Source organism: Dermacentor albipictus, chromosome 6 (assembly GCF_038994185.2).
Source record: "Dermacentor albipictus isolate Rhodes 1998 colony chromosome 6, USDA_Dalb.pri_finalv2, whole genome shotgun sequence".
Lineage (NCBI taxonomy): Eukaryota > Metazoa > Arthropoda > Arachnida > Ixodida > Ixodidae > Dermacentor > Dermacentor albipictus.
Window position 1 is genome coordinate 45,223,419 of NC_091826.1, and position 14,890 is coordinate 45,238,308.

The following is a 14,890-nucleotide window of genomic DNA, read 5'->3' on the forward strand; positions in this document are numbered from 1 at the left end:
AATTGGTTCTACAGGTGCCAAACAACCCGATTTCTCTGTTTTCATGTACTACCTCCTGAAAACTACCTCCTAAAATGGAAAATTATATTCAAGTTTAAACTGAAGACAGTGGTTTGGTTTAGGCTGCAGTCTCTACTACAATTTTACAGGAACGGGAAAGTTTTAACAGGAAGCGCCATGCTTGCAAAACTCCTTAACTCCGCCCCAAGAATGGATGTATATAGTAATACAGTTCTGTAAACTGTATCGAATAGGGTGTCCGAAGTGGATGTTGGTGTGTTAGGGATTATTATGAAACATACCAATAATTTATGAAATGACTAACATAACTAACGGGAAAAAAGTAAGGATTTAATCTAGACCCAAAATTAAATCATTCAGTTTGCTTGCTTTAAATGTTCAAATACTCTAGTCCATTTTTGCTCTAATATATGTTTTTGCCTTGTACGTATATGGTGGTAAACTTTTTCCTTAAGTTCTTTCTGGCATCCATTTTTGTTTCTTTTTTTTTTTCACGTTCTCTGACTTTCGTCAATTTTTACGGAAAAGAAAAATAATAAAACTGGCGTGCTTCAGTAAGGGAAGATGTTTATCTTGTTTTGTTGTTTCCATTTGCACCAAGTTCACCTGGCAGCCTCATCTTCCTTCTGTGCAGTGCTATGCGAACGCTGCTGGCCAAGCTGCCAAGACCCTGGATCGTCGACGAAAAGAAAGACGATGGCTACACCGCACTCCACCTCGCTGCCCTCAACAACCACGTGGAAGTCGCCGAGCTGCTTATTCATCAGGTAAGTGACCTGCCGATTTTTTTCACAGTAAGCTTCGCTGCTACAAACAACATGGTTGAGCAAATGGAGTTTCTGTCAATAAATTGCTAGAGGGAACTTTGCAAAAATTTCTAGAGGGAATTGCAGGCATGGTGGCTCAGCTGGCTTGAGAACGATTGCTAGTTCATGGACTTACCTAAACTTTGCCCTTCTGGCTTCAAACCACTCCGTGACCTTGAAATTTGCCATTTTTCAGAATTATTGCAATTTAAATGCAGTAGTTTGCAATGATTATGCATTTAGGCAAAGGCTCATTGCCTTGCCTTGTTTAGGAAAGCATTACTATTGCTTGGAGACTTAGAAAATAAAGCACAATACGTAACACTACAAGAGTGTCTGAAGCCACAGGCACGAAGTAAAATTTTGAGGATGCTTAACCTTCGCCTTTAAGAGTGGAACACAATAGCATTTGAAGATACCTGACTGCTTTTCACGCTTCCCGGCAACTGTAGCTTATGTAACCATAATGTTTACTGGGAAATGCTGGCGGCGAATGCTATGCCTGAAGGCAAGCTTTCTGTTAGAGAGGTGGCCTCTTGTGTGGGCCAATCTCCTGTTGTTATATTGCTCTTTTAATATTCCAGTCTGACAAGATCTAATATAACACGTATGTGCTGTCGGTGATTTGTTTCCATGACATTTGTTTGTGGGCTGTTATTCTCAAAATTTCGAGGATTAATTTTGTAAAGAATGAAAGACAACATATGAGCAACTTTGTTTATAAAAGAGTGGTTGGATTTGCGTGGTTCGGAATGATCTTTGCCCAAATGACAGTAGACGCTGGATGCAGGACGTGGAACGCGAGGTGCCGACACCAAATTTTTTGTGACAGGGGGCGCTTAACGCTATCGTGTTAATAAAGAAGTCCATATACTACCCGTCACCATGCCCATGGTACTCAATTATTGCTGTACCATAGTTCGCTTGACTAATTTTTATAGGAAACTATAGTGTAGCATCTGTCATTTGTGGGAGGTACCGGGTTCAAATCCCAGTGCCATCAGAAATTGATAAGTTTTTCTGCTGAGTCTCCCAGTCTGGTGCTTGGCTTCTTGGGGGGATTCTGATCTTGAAAGGGGGCACTGTAGAGATTTATTGGTGAGATCTCGTCACCTTTTGTTCAACCACACACAGCATTGCAGTGTAAAATTTGCCTAAGCAGCGAGGTATTAGTGTACATTGTAAGCAACAATAATAAGCAGTGAGATACACGACTGGTGCAGACTTTTTAACTATTTGTTTTGTCTCATGCTAATACTGGTGCCATAGCACTTAAGTAATGGGGACATACCACACCGTCCTTGTCTGCCTGTCTATGTCCACGTCGCTGAAGTGCTATGTGGTCCCAGTATCAGGCAGACTAGCTTGCTACTGGGAACCTACCAGTAAAATAAGTGCAAACAGGTTTCCTGCCAGGTGATTTTTCATTGTGATACCTCAATAATTGGAAAGGTGGGCATCTCCTTAAACCAAGGTTGTCCCCACGTAATGTAAGTACTTTGGGATGCCATATGGGACATTGTTGCAATGGAATAGCCCAAACAAAAGATCAGCTTTGCTTACTACAAACATTCTCAGCGCTTGCAAATATCTTTGGACACATTGAAGTCATGTACATTTTCTATGTGGTTATTATATGATCACCTTTTACTGATCGATTACCTTTCTTTCGTATTGAACACAGGGTCACGCCAACATGGACCTGCAGAATGTGAACCTGCAGACACCGCTGCACCTCGCAGTTGAAAGGCAGCATGCCCAGATAGTCAGGGTGAGTGTCTGATGCATTCTTAATAGTAGCGCGTGCAGTATCTGCAAAACGTTTTGACGACACTTCATGCATCACTGGGTCATGCACAGGTACATTCACTGTTACATCAGATTCCGTCACCGACTTTAGTGCTGTCGGATGCTATACGATGTGGTGGCTCTGTTCCTATGGCCTTTGGCTGTGGAGCACAAGTCCTCGGGTTAGATTCCTGACTGCATAGGCTTGATTCCCTTTCAGGCATCCACTGTGCCTGACGGAGGAGGAGAGAAAGAGTATTGAATTTGTGATATCAATACACGATTAAGAAGACCCAAATGCCTTATACCATTATCCTATATGGTGTATAGTATAGCAATGCGACTTTTCAACGAGGGCAATACTGAAGCACAGACAATGACAAGCAATCGTATTGATGTCATTATTGTAATGGCCAGCATATCATTTATGCTACACTGAGTTTGATACCTCAAAATTCTGGATTAAGCACAGGAAACTTATCCCACAGTCTATACACGCATCTTTGATACAGTGGAGTGAGTTTTGTAGATATTTCAGCAGATCAATTGTTATTTAATTAATTACTGTACTACGATAAGTTTTTACTCAAATAACATTTCATTGCTCTTGTACAAATGTGTAATCTCCGTGCCAAAACTGAAAGTGAACAGGTTCTTCTAATTTTTCTTGATGTGGTACTGCGCTTGGCATTACAAGGCCAAATTGGCTTCATGCTTGTTGTGGTATTGTAGGATTTTCTCTTACTTTTATATTGCTCATTGTCTTCACACGTTTGAGGGAATGGGAGATTTGATTGAATGCAGAATGTTAAAGTGCTCTTGTGCTGAGCATTGTGCACATGATGAGCAACTTTGGGGGGTTAAAAATTGTTCCGGGGCTGCCCAATATGTTGTTTCTCAAAGCCACATCATGACTTTGGGAGGCAAGAGGCTGATAATTGCTCGCTTTGATGTTGGCAACTATCTTGTCTGCATTGCTCCTTTGTTGCACCTTGTAGTATTTTCATTAGTGCACTGTCTTTGACACTGCTCTGTCGCATTGCTTATTGCTGACACCCACCCTTCCTGTTGGAAGCTTCATAAAACTGACAGCCTGTAAAGAGAACATACACTGTAAGACCTTTTTGTTCTTTGCACTGTTGGTGCAAACAAAGGCCACTGATAATAAGAAAGGTTTGATGGGGCACTTTGCAGACGGAGCAGCAACATATGATTAGTATGTGATTCAGAATCTTGTCTACTTCAACAGGTTTATTTATGATCAGTTTAAATTATGCTTTAAAGGAATTTTTTATACTTGAGTGAATGATGGAAAACATTTTTATAAAGTAAATAAAGAACGAGATAAATGTATCTTCATGCTCAATATAGTATGTCCGTCTATTAAACGTGCTAGTATTATTCTGTGTGTATGTGTCACATGTAAAGAAATTAATGATGGTCGTGCAAGGAAAACACATAATAAAGCCCAAGAAGGAATAAGGGAAATTTATATTCATATCTCATTGAAACTTATGAATAAAAAGAAAAATGGTAATGACAGTGTATAAAAAGATAACTTGCTGGATCCTGGTGGGTTGTAACTATAAGGGAAAAATCTAGCCCCTTCGATCCCCTTAATTTTCTAGCTAATTTGGTGCCAGCACAATTTTGTAAGTCTGATGTCAGCATATGTATTCTGTAGAAATTTGGCTTCCATCAGAAATGCTCATTCAGTGGCACTTGGCACTTGCTGATGGGCCTTCCCCACTGGCAGTCAACGTTTCTTTTTGTACAGATACACCTTGACAGTGCAAGACTGAGTAATCTTACTGTCTAGCTAAGCACCAGTGAAACATTTCATCCCAGAAAACACGTTCCGAATTGTACGGTCCAAGGAAGGAGGCGTGTTTAATCACTTTGCCAAGAACACGATAACTGCAAAATTCGTGGTGCAAGAACATGTTAACGTGATCGTATGGTTTGTTTACAAGCTAGTGCTAGTATTTTGTTCAGTTCTACATGCGATACCCACCTGCACTGGGTATTTTTTTAAACCCATTAAAACTTCACTTGAACCCACATCATCAAACTTTGAGAAACTGTTTAGTTTTGGGAGGATTCATTCAAATTGACCATAAATGTATGCAAGCTCACGGTTTGCCCAATGATGCCTAATTAATCTCCAGTTTTAACAGCTCATTCAAGTCATGTTCATTGAAGTGCTATTTTTCTGTAGAATGATTGATATCTAGAGTATATTGTAGTACAATCATATCACAAAATAATGAACACAGATATAAGAAATAATCAGAGAAAACAAGGTAAATGACAAATTAAAGTTCTTTCTTTGTCAATAGTAGTGTGTAAGCTTAAATTGAATGTCAGATGCAGTGAATGAAACACCAACAAGTTAAGCCTAACGACAATGCATTCTTTCATCTCCATTTTCAACACCTTGTGTGATATCGGCATGATTTCGTCTTTTAGGCTTCGTTTGGTATTTACACACCACCCTTATCGACTGAATGAGCAGCATTGTGAAACCATGGTGTCAAGTTATTACATATTACCTTGTACTTTCTCATCTGGGTTTTAGTCAACAGCGATAGTTCTTACTTGGAGAGTACAGTGCTAAGTCAACAAGACACAAATAAAAAAAAATTTAAAGATTGCTTAGAACGAGCATTATTGCACAGAATTGAACATTTCGACCCACTACCATCGAGGATGTAGAGGCACGCACCATCTCAAAAAGACGAGGAATCGAAGAGCGACTGCAGGCTGGTTGCCTTTGGCCATTGTAGCCTATCTGTTTGTAAATATAATCGTACATAGCCTCCCATCTGCATCTTTCCATGTAACAATATAGATGAAGAAGTCGTCATTATAGTTGCGAGCGCATTGGCTGTGCTTTCTGATGAACGCTCCACAATTCGCAGCACCTGGTACGCGAGGGGTGCAACCTGAACATCCCAGACAAGGATGGGGACACCCCGTTGCACGAGGCGCTGCGTCACCACACGCTCTCGCAGCTGAGGCACCTGCAAGACATGCAGGATGTCACCAAGGCTGGGGGAGGACGCTTGAGCACGGCAGCAGGCTCGACCTCCACCGCTGGAAACCTGGAGGTGAGCACAGGGCTGTGTGTGGACCCCAGGTGGCAGCACTGGTCAGCTTGTCGAACTATGGAATCTTATCTAATTCGTGCAGCCTATGTATTGCGCATAGTCTGTGTGGATAAACATTATCTTGGAACGAATGTTTTCTTTCTTTTTCTAATATTTTGGTATATGGAGTCTCCCTATGCTTTTATATTTATTCAGTTTCATGTCTGAATTTTTTTTTTAGCTGCTTCTAAGGCATGTACGTAACTGGAAAAAATTCCGACAGAACCCATCTTATGGCAGTTGTCTAAGTTAATGCAAGAGCATTCACACGCGCCCATGCACGTGCACACACACACACACACTGTTGAACTCACACACACACATTTATTCAACTTCCATTCTATCATTTATCGTTGGCGATTTGCTTCTCACATGTGCTGTAACCTGCACTCACATTCTTGAGGTATTTCTTGGACGAGTCATTGCCGTTGTACAGCTAGCTGTAGTTGGAGCCGGCATTCCCTGGCTGCCCCAGTTTTGGCAGCATAGCAAAGACATTCTGTTTCAGCACACCATCGCTTCCCATCTTCAACCTCTTCTGCTGACGGAGGTCTCTTTCTAGGACCCATTTAACCGCTGCGACGCATGGCATCTGGTTTTATTTGAAGCTGTAAAGCGTTTTTTATTCGAAGCAGCTGCAGTTACTCGCCGGCGACCATCACTCGCTCCTCTCATACCTTGTTTTCCTTTTCCTCCTAATGAGAAACACTTCATGTTCGATTATGTACATCACCTTCGTAGTCACACGTATTATGAGCCCATTCCTAACTGTTGGTGTAACTCCAAGGAAAGATACTTACTCACCACACTGCGGGCCCGAGTTCGATTCCTTGTTGGCGACTGAACTATTTCCTTCTAAATTTGTGTCTTCTTTTTATTTTAATGCGAAAACGTCAAATTGTTGATTGAGGGAAAAAAGCCGACGTATGTCAACTGTAGCAGTGAAACGGCACCTAAACTAGCATTACCATAGGCTGCAACACCACGTCACGAGCTGCGTCTCAACAGAGCAGAGCGGGTGAAAGGGAACACCAGCTGCCACGCTAGTGTACCAGGTGTCGTGTGAAAGGAGAGGGCATTGCCACGATGCCACGTCACCCTCTCTCTCGGCACAAGTGCTCCTCGACGGAGCAGAGCCAACACTTCCGAGATAGCAGGCCAGTGCACTCCGCTTTGTGACGTCATGCTACTTGGACTGAAATTTCCATTGCCAAGCTGAGCATGACGAAATCGGTGACATGAAAATCACCACGGCTTACTCAAGAGCGTCACCATTAGATTCGATGGCAGTCGGGCAAGGTAGCGATTAGTTTTGTATACAATCGCCATCACTACATTTCGCATGACTCGGCAACAGGCATCTTAAGAAGCACCTGACTAGCAGTGTTTTTTACACTGTGCAAAGATAGGGAGCTTGGCGCGGTGCTGGGAACACTGCCGGCTGTATACTTATGTGCATCCAGTGCTGAGTCATGCAAAATTATTCGAAAGTGATTGTGTCCCCAAAACTGATTGCTTGAGATTACTACCCCATCACTCGACTACACAGTGCCGCTGAAGCATGAGTTCAATTCTTGGTGACAGTGGAAAGCTTCAATCGTTTCTTGTTGTTGTTCTTGTTGTCTTTTTGACGCTGAAACTTTAGATTGCGGCCTTGCAATGACAGGATAATGATGACAGAAAAACAGCAAGTATAAATTGATGTGACTCATTTTTTAGCTTTTTTTTCTGCTGTCGCAGTAAAACAAAAGAGACTTTGAATGGTGCGACGCTCTTTCGTACTGACGCTACCCAACGAACTCACCCAACTTCATGTTCTCATGTGCTTATATACAATACAACACTATAGCATTTTTTTTCTGTCAAAGAGATGAAGAAGGCTGTAGGTAAAAGCTGCCCCCAAGAGCAGCTTGGCAGAACCCCACAGCCCCCTCTATACAATGCAATCAGTGCTATTAGCTTGCACTCTACATTCTCACAACACATATTAGCTAGATGGAAAAAAAAAATAAGAAAACTTCACAAAATGTGTAGAATAACTAAATGACTGACACGTACCAATGAATGTAAGATTAACTTGAGAATTTGTTACTCAAGCAAAAATTATTTATTTACATTGAGGGAAACAATTGTATAAAATTCTAAAATTATGAGAGAACAAAAAAATATTTTTGTATTTTAATTTTTGGTTGCAAAAGGAGTACTTTATCTGCTTGGTATTGTGAATTGTTATCATTGTTAGTCCAGCAAGATGGAATACCAACTTTCATATGGGGAGAGAGAGAGATAAAACTTTATTGTGTCCTTGATGGGGTTAAGGGGTGGCGAGGGTCGGGAGACTAACCCCCAATCCCCCCCTTCCTCAGACGGCGGCCAGTTCTTGCTTTCTGGCGGCGTCTTCGGCCATCCGGACGGCCCAGAGCTGCTCCTCTGGGTCTAAGCTGAGCAGCAATGTCTCCCACTGCTCGGCCGTACTAATGATGCGTGTGTTAGTGCGGGAGGTGTTGGTGGGTGAGACTTTGGGGCATTGCCAAATAATATGATTGAGGTCGGCGCGGGCTTTGCACGCTTTGCAGAGTGGTGAGTATGCGTCGGGGTACATGCGGTTGTAAAGCACGGGGTTCGGAAAAGTTCGTGTTTGAAGGAGTCGCCAAGTGGTGGATTGAGTCAGTGATTTGTGTGCTGGGGGGTAGCGTAACCGCTCTCTGCGGTAGTGCAGTAGAATTTCTCCGAACGTGACCATTCGGTCCCGCGCGTGACCGCAATGCAAAACAGAGGGCTGGTCGGGATCGGAAGACGCAGGAGAAGGATGATGCGCCCGGTGTGCGAGAGCTCGGGCGGCATCGTGTGCGGCTTCGTTTCCAGCCAGACCCGAGTGACCAGGGGCCCAGATGATCTGCACGCGGCGTTGCCTTGAGGGAGAGAGTCCCAGAGAGAATCCTCTGCGCTTGGGGTGCTATTAGTCCTCTTGCGTAGTTACGAATGGCCGTTTTTGAGTCGCTGATGATGCAGTGTGCATTGGTAGCCGCGTAGGCCAAAGCGATGGCCGTTTCTTCTCCTACTTCGGGTTGCGTGGCGAATATTGGTGCGGCCGTGGAGAGGTGGTACTGCGAACCCGCGACTGCGACGACCGCCATGGCGTTTTGGTTGGGGTAGTCTGCTGCGTCTACGTAGGTTACGTCAGCGGCTTGGTCGTAGCGCTTTTGTAGTTGTCTAGCCCTTTCTGCACGTCGCTCCGGATTGTGTTCAGGGTGCATATTGCGAGGTATGGGCGGGATAACTAGCTGATCACGAATGTTTGGAGGGATGGGTACTTTTGGTCCGAATTGCGTGGTGTAGGTTATGCCTAGGGTGCCTAGAATGTGCCTGCCCGTGGTGGAATGGGCAAGTCGTTCGTATTGGCTAATACGTTGTGCTTCAATAAGCTCGTCTATGGTGTTATGAATGCCTAGGGCGTCCAGTTTCTCGTTAGAGGTGGTGATGGGAAGATGTAGGGCTTGTTTATAGGCCCTCTTGATCATGGTATTGAGTTTGGACTTCTCAGTTGCATTGAGGCTAAGGTACGGGGCGACATAGGTGATCCTGCTCAAGGCGTAGGCGGTTACCAGGCGTATAAGGTTGCTTTCCTTCATGCCGTGATGTCGATTTCCGATGCGTGCAATGAGGCGAGTGGTTTGGTGTACATGATTATCTAATTGCTTGAGTATGTCCGTGTTTCTGCCGTTTTGTTGGATGCGTAAGCCAAGGATACGAATGCTAGGTACTGTAGGTATGCGTTGCTGGTGCACGCGGAGTTCAATCTCGGGTGGGTGAGGGTCTGGACGTCGACCTCCCCAATTAGGCTTGTACAGAAGGAGCTCCGATTTCTGTGGGGAACACGCCAGGCCGCGCGGTTCTACGTATGCAACGACCTCGTTGATAGCTTGCTGCAGCGTGTCTTGGATGTCTCCGTCGCTGCCCCCGGTGACCCACAGGGTGATATCGTCTGCGTATAGGCTATGCTTGAGGTTGGGGATGCTAGCTAATGCAGGCGGTAGTCCGAGCAAGGCCACGTTAAACAGAAAAGGGGATAGAACCAATCCTTGCGGCGTGCCTTTACTGCCTAAGTGAATAATTGGCGACTGCAACCCTCCGATGGTAATGGTGGCTGTGCGACCTGTAAGAAAATTCTTTACGTAGTTATAGGAGTGACATGCGTAGATACAGTCAGGAGCAGTAAAACGACTATGTTTTAGGTTCTCATTAAAAATAACAAAGCTTGTGAAAAAGCCGTGGACAGTTCATGAGACGACGATTGGAAATATTAGGGACACTTAATGTTTATCGTTTTCATATTTGTAACACTAGACCCGTGACAGTATAGTCAGCTCTGATAAAGCGAACAAACCGATTCTGATCGGCTTCGGTAGCGTCAATGAATGATTGCGTATGCGAGTCTCAAACGAGCAAATTGTACTTTAGTTTGGGCCTTGCAATTTTCTTCTAAAGAAGACACTTTAGTGGTACAGGAGTACAAGAAAAGTTTTGACAATGATAACCAAATGTACTCTTAGCATTGTTGCAGACATGCTTAGTGTGTGTATTCCAGGTCGGATTGTTAGTAATGTTAATGCCAAGCTACTTGCATTCGTTAACAAAAGAAAGAGCAAAGCCATCGAGGCAGTAAGTGGGTGAGTCCGGCAGGTTAGTTTCTCCAGAATCCTCACCACTTTACGTTTTTTAACGTTCAGGCACATATTCCATGTATTGCACTAGTTGGAAATCTTGTTAAGGTCGGTTTGAACGAGGAAGGTGTCTGACTCGTTAGAAATGTTTCTGTACAAAACACAGTCATCTGCAAAAAGTTGGATAACTGAAACACTGTTGCCAGCAGTGTCATATATGTAAATTATAAAGAGGAGAGGTCCTAGTACTGATCTTTGCGGAACACCAGAGATTATTAAACAAACTCAGAATTATGGCTATCAGTAGACACGTACTGGGTCCTACCATGCAGAAAGGGCTCAGTTCATTTCAAAATATTTGGGTCGATGTTGAGTTGGCCGAGTTTATACAGTAATGTGAGACCATATCAAAAGCTTTCACACAATCAATAAATATACTATCAACAACAGAAAAGCAATTTAGAATGGAAAATAAGTCGCAAGTGTAGGCTGTTAGTTGTGTTTCACCAGAGTGGTGTTCGGGAAAGCCATGTTGGCAAGTTAAGAAGAACGAGTTGGAATTGAAGAAACTGATTAAATTTGTGTAGATCACCTGTTAAGCAGTTTACACGGAATGGAAGTTAGAGAAATAGGCCTATAGTTATAAAGGTTATTTATAAATGTCGCCAGATTTATACACCGGAATGATAGGTTGTCAAAATAAACAGATCTCACTCTGACTCACTCACAATATGTATTTTTAACTAAGGAATCGCTCAAACTCACATTCGCCAGAAATCCAACTCATCAGGCTCACTGAGACTCAAACTCGCCAAACGCAGATTCAGCCGGTCGGTGCAAGTCTTAGTTCGTTTCAGCGACCTATGATTAAACCACTGCCTATGGAGCTTGAGTGCAACACTAAACTTTGCTACGGCTGTCAATGCTCTGCCCTTGAATTGAAACTGCCAAATCTTTTATGAGCCTCATAGACGAGACATTCGTTTTATGCATTGTCATTGTCTAAAGAAGTATAACCTAAACCTCAGTGCTTAAATCATTTTAGTATGAGCTTCACCACATGACCACTGCCTCTGTGGCAGTCTGCCGCTATTTGTATTCTTTAGCAGCTATGACCATTTGAAGCTGGCTGTTCTGATATGAAAATGAAATAGACTTCCTTGGATATTTCATAACATGTGTTAAAATAACAACCAGAAACATGTAAGCACTGTAGGTTGCCATGACATCCTACCTAAACGATACTGTTTCTTTCAGCGCCAAAAACAAGGTGACTGAGAAATGTGCTGACGATTGTTATGAAGGCAATGAACAAAGCATGCATGTGTGATGTGCGAAACGCTCAAGCACGGTGCATCGGTTAGGCAGTGCACATATAAGACGACAACAATTACGAGCGGCGAAATTCAATGTGAGGCCGTCGTTAACAAAAATGTGGCATCAATCATCACGATGGTGAACTCGCTTGGCCGTGACCTCAATTGGTTTGTTCTGTTAACAGCCTGCTATAGCTTAGTGAACTCTCAATCTCTTCAGTACTTTCTTACAATGTCTCTTGTGATGTATCGGTTATTGTGTAACTTTTAGTGTGTATGTATAAGATATTGTAAATGTGGATTTTGTCCTCTTTTGCTGATAAGTTTATTCTTGTGTGTGTCTGTTTTGTATCCAACCTTGTCTCTTTTAATCCGAGGCAGCACCTCGGATGCATTTAGCAGTTGCATTCCTAAACGAACCTATCATAACATCATAACAAATGATTGTCAACGGCTTGCAGCTTCTAATGGGCTTGGGCAGTCAGGGTGCGGACAAGAAGTCCAGTGCCTCCATCGCCTGCTTCCTGGTGTCCAACGGGGCCGAGCTGTACATCAAGAACAAGAAGGGACAGGCACCCTTGGACCTGTGCCCCGACCCGAATCTTTGCAATGCACTCGTCAAGTGTCGCAAGGACAAGTCCGGGTGAGTCTGGGCAGTTGTCTTTTGGCAAGTGAAATTGTGTTGGAGATCATTTATTTGGCTCAGTGTTGCTTTGTGATTGTAAATGCACAAAGCAGGAAAAATAACTGCTGTACTATCTGAAAATCTGACTTTTAAACTTGGTTTGATGTACTGACTCTTTTTCTTTTACTTGTCTTAATAATGTGCACCTATTATCTTGCCGATTCCCTAAAATCATTTGCAGTATGAATCTTCTTGATTTTTCCTTTCTTTCTTGTGTTTGGCAACAATAAAAATGAATGCCTTAATAAACTTTAAAATTTGTATTAAAGAATAAAAGATAGATTGTTCACATGTAAAATCAGTGTTTTTTATGTTTCTTCTATATCCAGCTTAGTAAACCTTTCTTTCTTGTGACACCATCGTGTTTTGGCAACCCGCATTTACTGTAGGAGCCGCTACAGCTCTATACCATGATCACCAAATGTGCACGCTAGTTTTGATATTTACATTTCACAAAATTGGTTGCCATTTTTTTATAACAGAAGTGCCTGCATTGCAGCCATAAGAATATACATGCTTTCGGCATAGTTTGACATGCTCACTCATGAGTACAGTCATTCGTATTTTGATGTTATCATTTCAGCATTCTGGTACATTTCTAGCATGCACAAATGCTGAGGGTACAGCCTAAAAGCCACAAAAGGATTGATGGAGTCTGCGCCCAATAATTGCACTTTGACAGAAGCAAAGCGAAATCGTCGGAAAGCGAAAAGTCGTGCCTCGAATGTAAGCCGAGCAAAAGAAGCGAGGACAGCGTTCACAAAATGATAACGGCATTTATTTAATATGAACATGCCGAGCTCACTCTACGTCGTCACCACCGTTTGCATTGTCCCTATAGCCCAGACCACACATACGCTTGCAGACGCGTGCAAGCTCGCGTTTGCGCGCTCATGCCTGCGCAGGCAGTGAGGCATCGCACGTGTCGAAATGCGGTGTGATCTCGGTTAACAGCTCCTCTCTATTATTGCACGCTTATCTTCCTTATCGCTGTCATCTCCCCGTTGCGGCACATGCACAAGCATAGCCTGTTGTGCCTTCCAATGACGAACGTTTTTCTCATCGATGCTGAAGTGCCGCCTGGCTTACCATGCCTCTGCGGCCAGCACAACTTTTCGGTTGAAAGCAGCACTATAGTGTGCCATTGCGATAATGCCACGCTGTACGCCAATACCATAGGACCAGCCCCAATACGACACAGGTCAAAGCGACGACATCGCTTGTCTATTTCAGTTGGATACTGGCCCGGCTAGTAGCGGCTGCGATACTGACTTTTCTAGATGGCGCTAGCTATGGACCGTATTTATCATCAGTTACAAACAGGCGCATTTTTTAAAATCTTCTAATATAAGCCAACCCTAGATCTTGTTTAGGATCATTTGGAAAAAACTATCGGCCTGGATACGAATAAATATGGTAATACTAAAGTCTAAAAACTAATACTAACATGAGAACGCTTTACTTTTCTGCACAATGTCAAATATTCGTCAAACCTTGTAGAAAGAAAAAGCATTAGCAGCACTACAGAAGCCAGTGCTGGTGGTTTGATAGAGTAGGCAATGTATATGTGATCATTTGCGAGCCATACTTAGTACGAGTCCGTGGCGGAAACCAAACACTGATTCCGCACGTGTCATAGAGATTCACTCTTTCTGTCAAATTAACGTTTTTTCAAGTGCAGGTTGTTTGTTTTAATGCCTTGTCATACAGGTCATACAGGTCGGCAACAGGTATTACGTTTAGGTTTTTACTGATAGACCTTGAGTGCGCATTGTACGGAGCATTGACAATCAAACTGGCAGTCCTTTCTTTTTTGTAATCTAGAAAGCCTCATAATGTTGGAATGCGTTGTGGTTCCTAAAACAAGGCAGCAGTAGCACAGTTTTGAGAGGAAAGCCGAACTATACAACAATAGTTTTACATTCTCAGGCAAAAGAAAATGTGCGCATGATAGCATACCCACCGTTCGAGAAAGGCTGGAACACCGAATGAACTCTGAATGAGTACTGAGTACTCACACTCATTAGTCAAGCATGAATGTGAGTGGATATTTCTTAATTTGAGTGAGGGTATTGGTGTGTCCGAGTGAATGTGAATGAGTGCCAATGAATAGCGTGAAGCATTTCAAAGTGTAGCTATGGGGACAAAATCAGCCTGCAATAGGAACAGAGGCCCATGTCAGGCTGTATAGCCTTTAGCTTTGGTTCCTGCTCCTGTAATCAAGCAGGAAAAAATCAACTGAAAGTTAAATATGCTGCCAAGTCAGCCTTTGAAATTCTTACCTTCCGTGACAGAATTAATTGTTGAGAAGCAGCTTAAAGTGCCTTTCTTGTCATCAAGCTTAAGTTTTCAAAGGCCAGTACTTCTGGTACTGATTCTAAGAGCCAGCCTCCTTTACTCTTGGCTCATAAGCAACACAGTGTATTGCATGAAGAAGTGAGCAAATTAAAATTTTTAGTAT

At 43.0% G+C, this 14,890-nt stretch overlaps 1 protein-coding gene across 2 annotated transcripts in view; it reads left to right on the forward strand.

The window, feature by feature from the left end:
* Positions 1–14,890, forward strand: part of mib1 (mind bomb 1) — a 638,149-nt gene that overhangs the window by 601,061 nt on the left and 22,198 nt on the right. For both annotated transcript variants that reach the window (XM_070540424.1, XM_070540425.1), the window contains exons 13-16: positions 656–788; positions 2,512–2,598; positions 5,537–5,725; positions 12,206–12,387. In XM_070540424.1, coding sequence (XP_070396525.1) covers positions 656–788; positions 2,512–2,598; positions 5,537–5,725; positions 12,206–12,387 — 591 coding nt within the window. The remainder of the gene's footprint in view (positions 1–655; positions 789–2,511; positions 2,599–5,536; positions 5,726–12,205; positions 12,388–14,890) is intronic.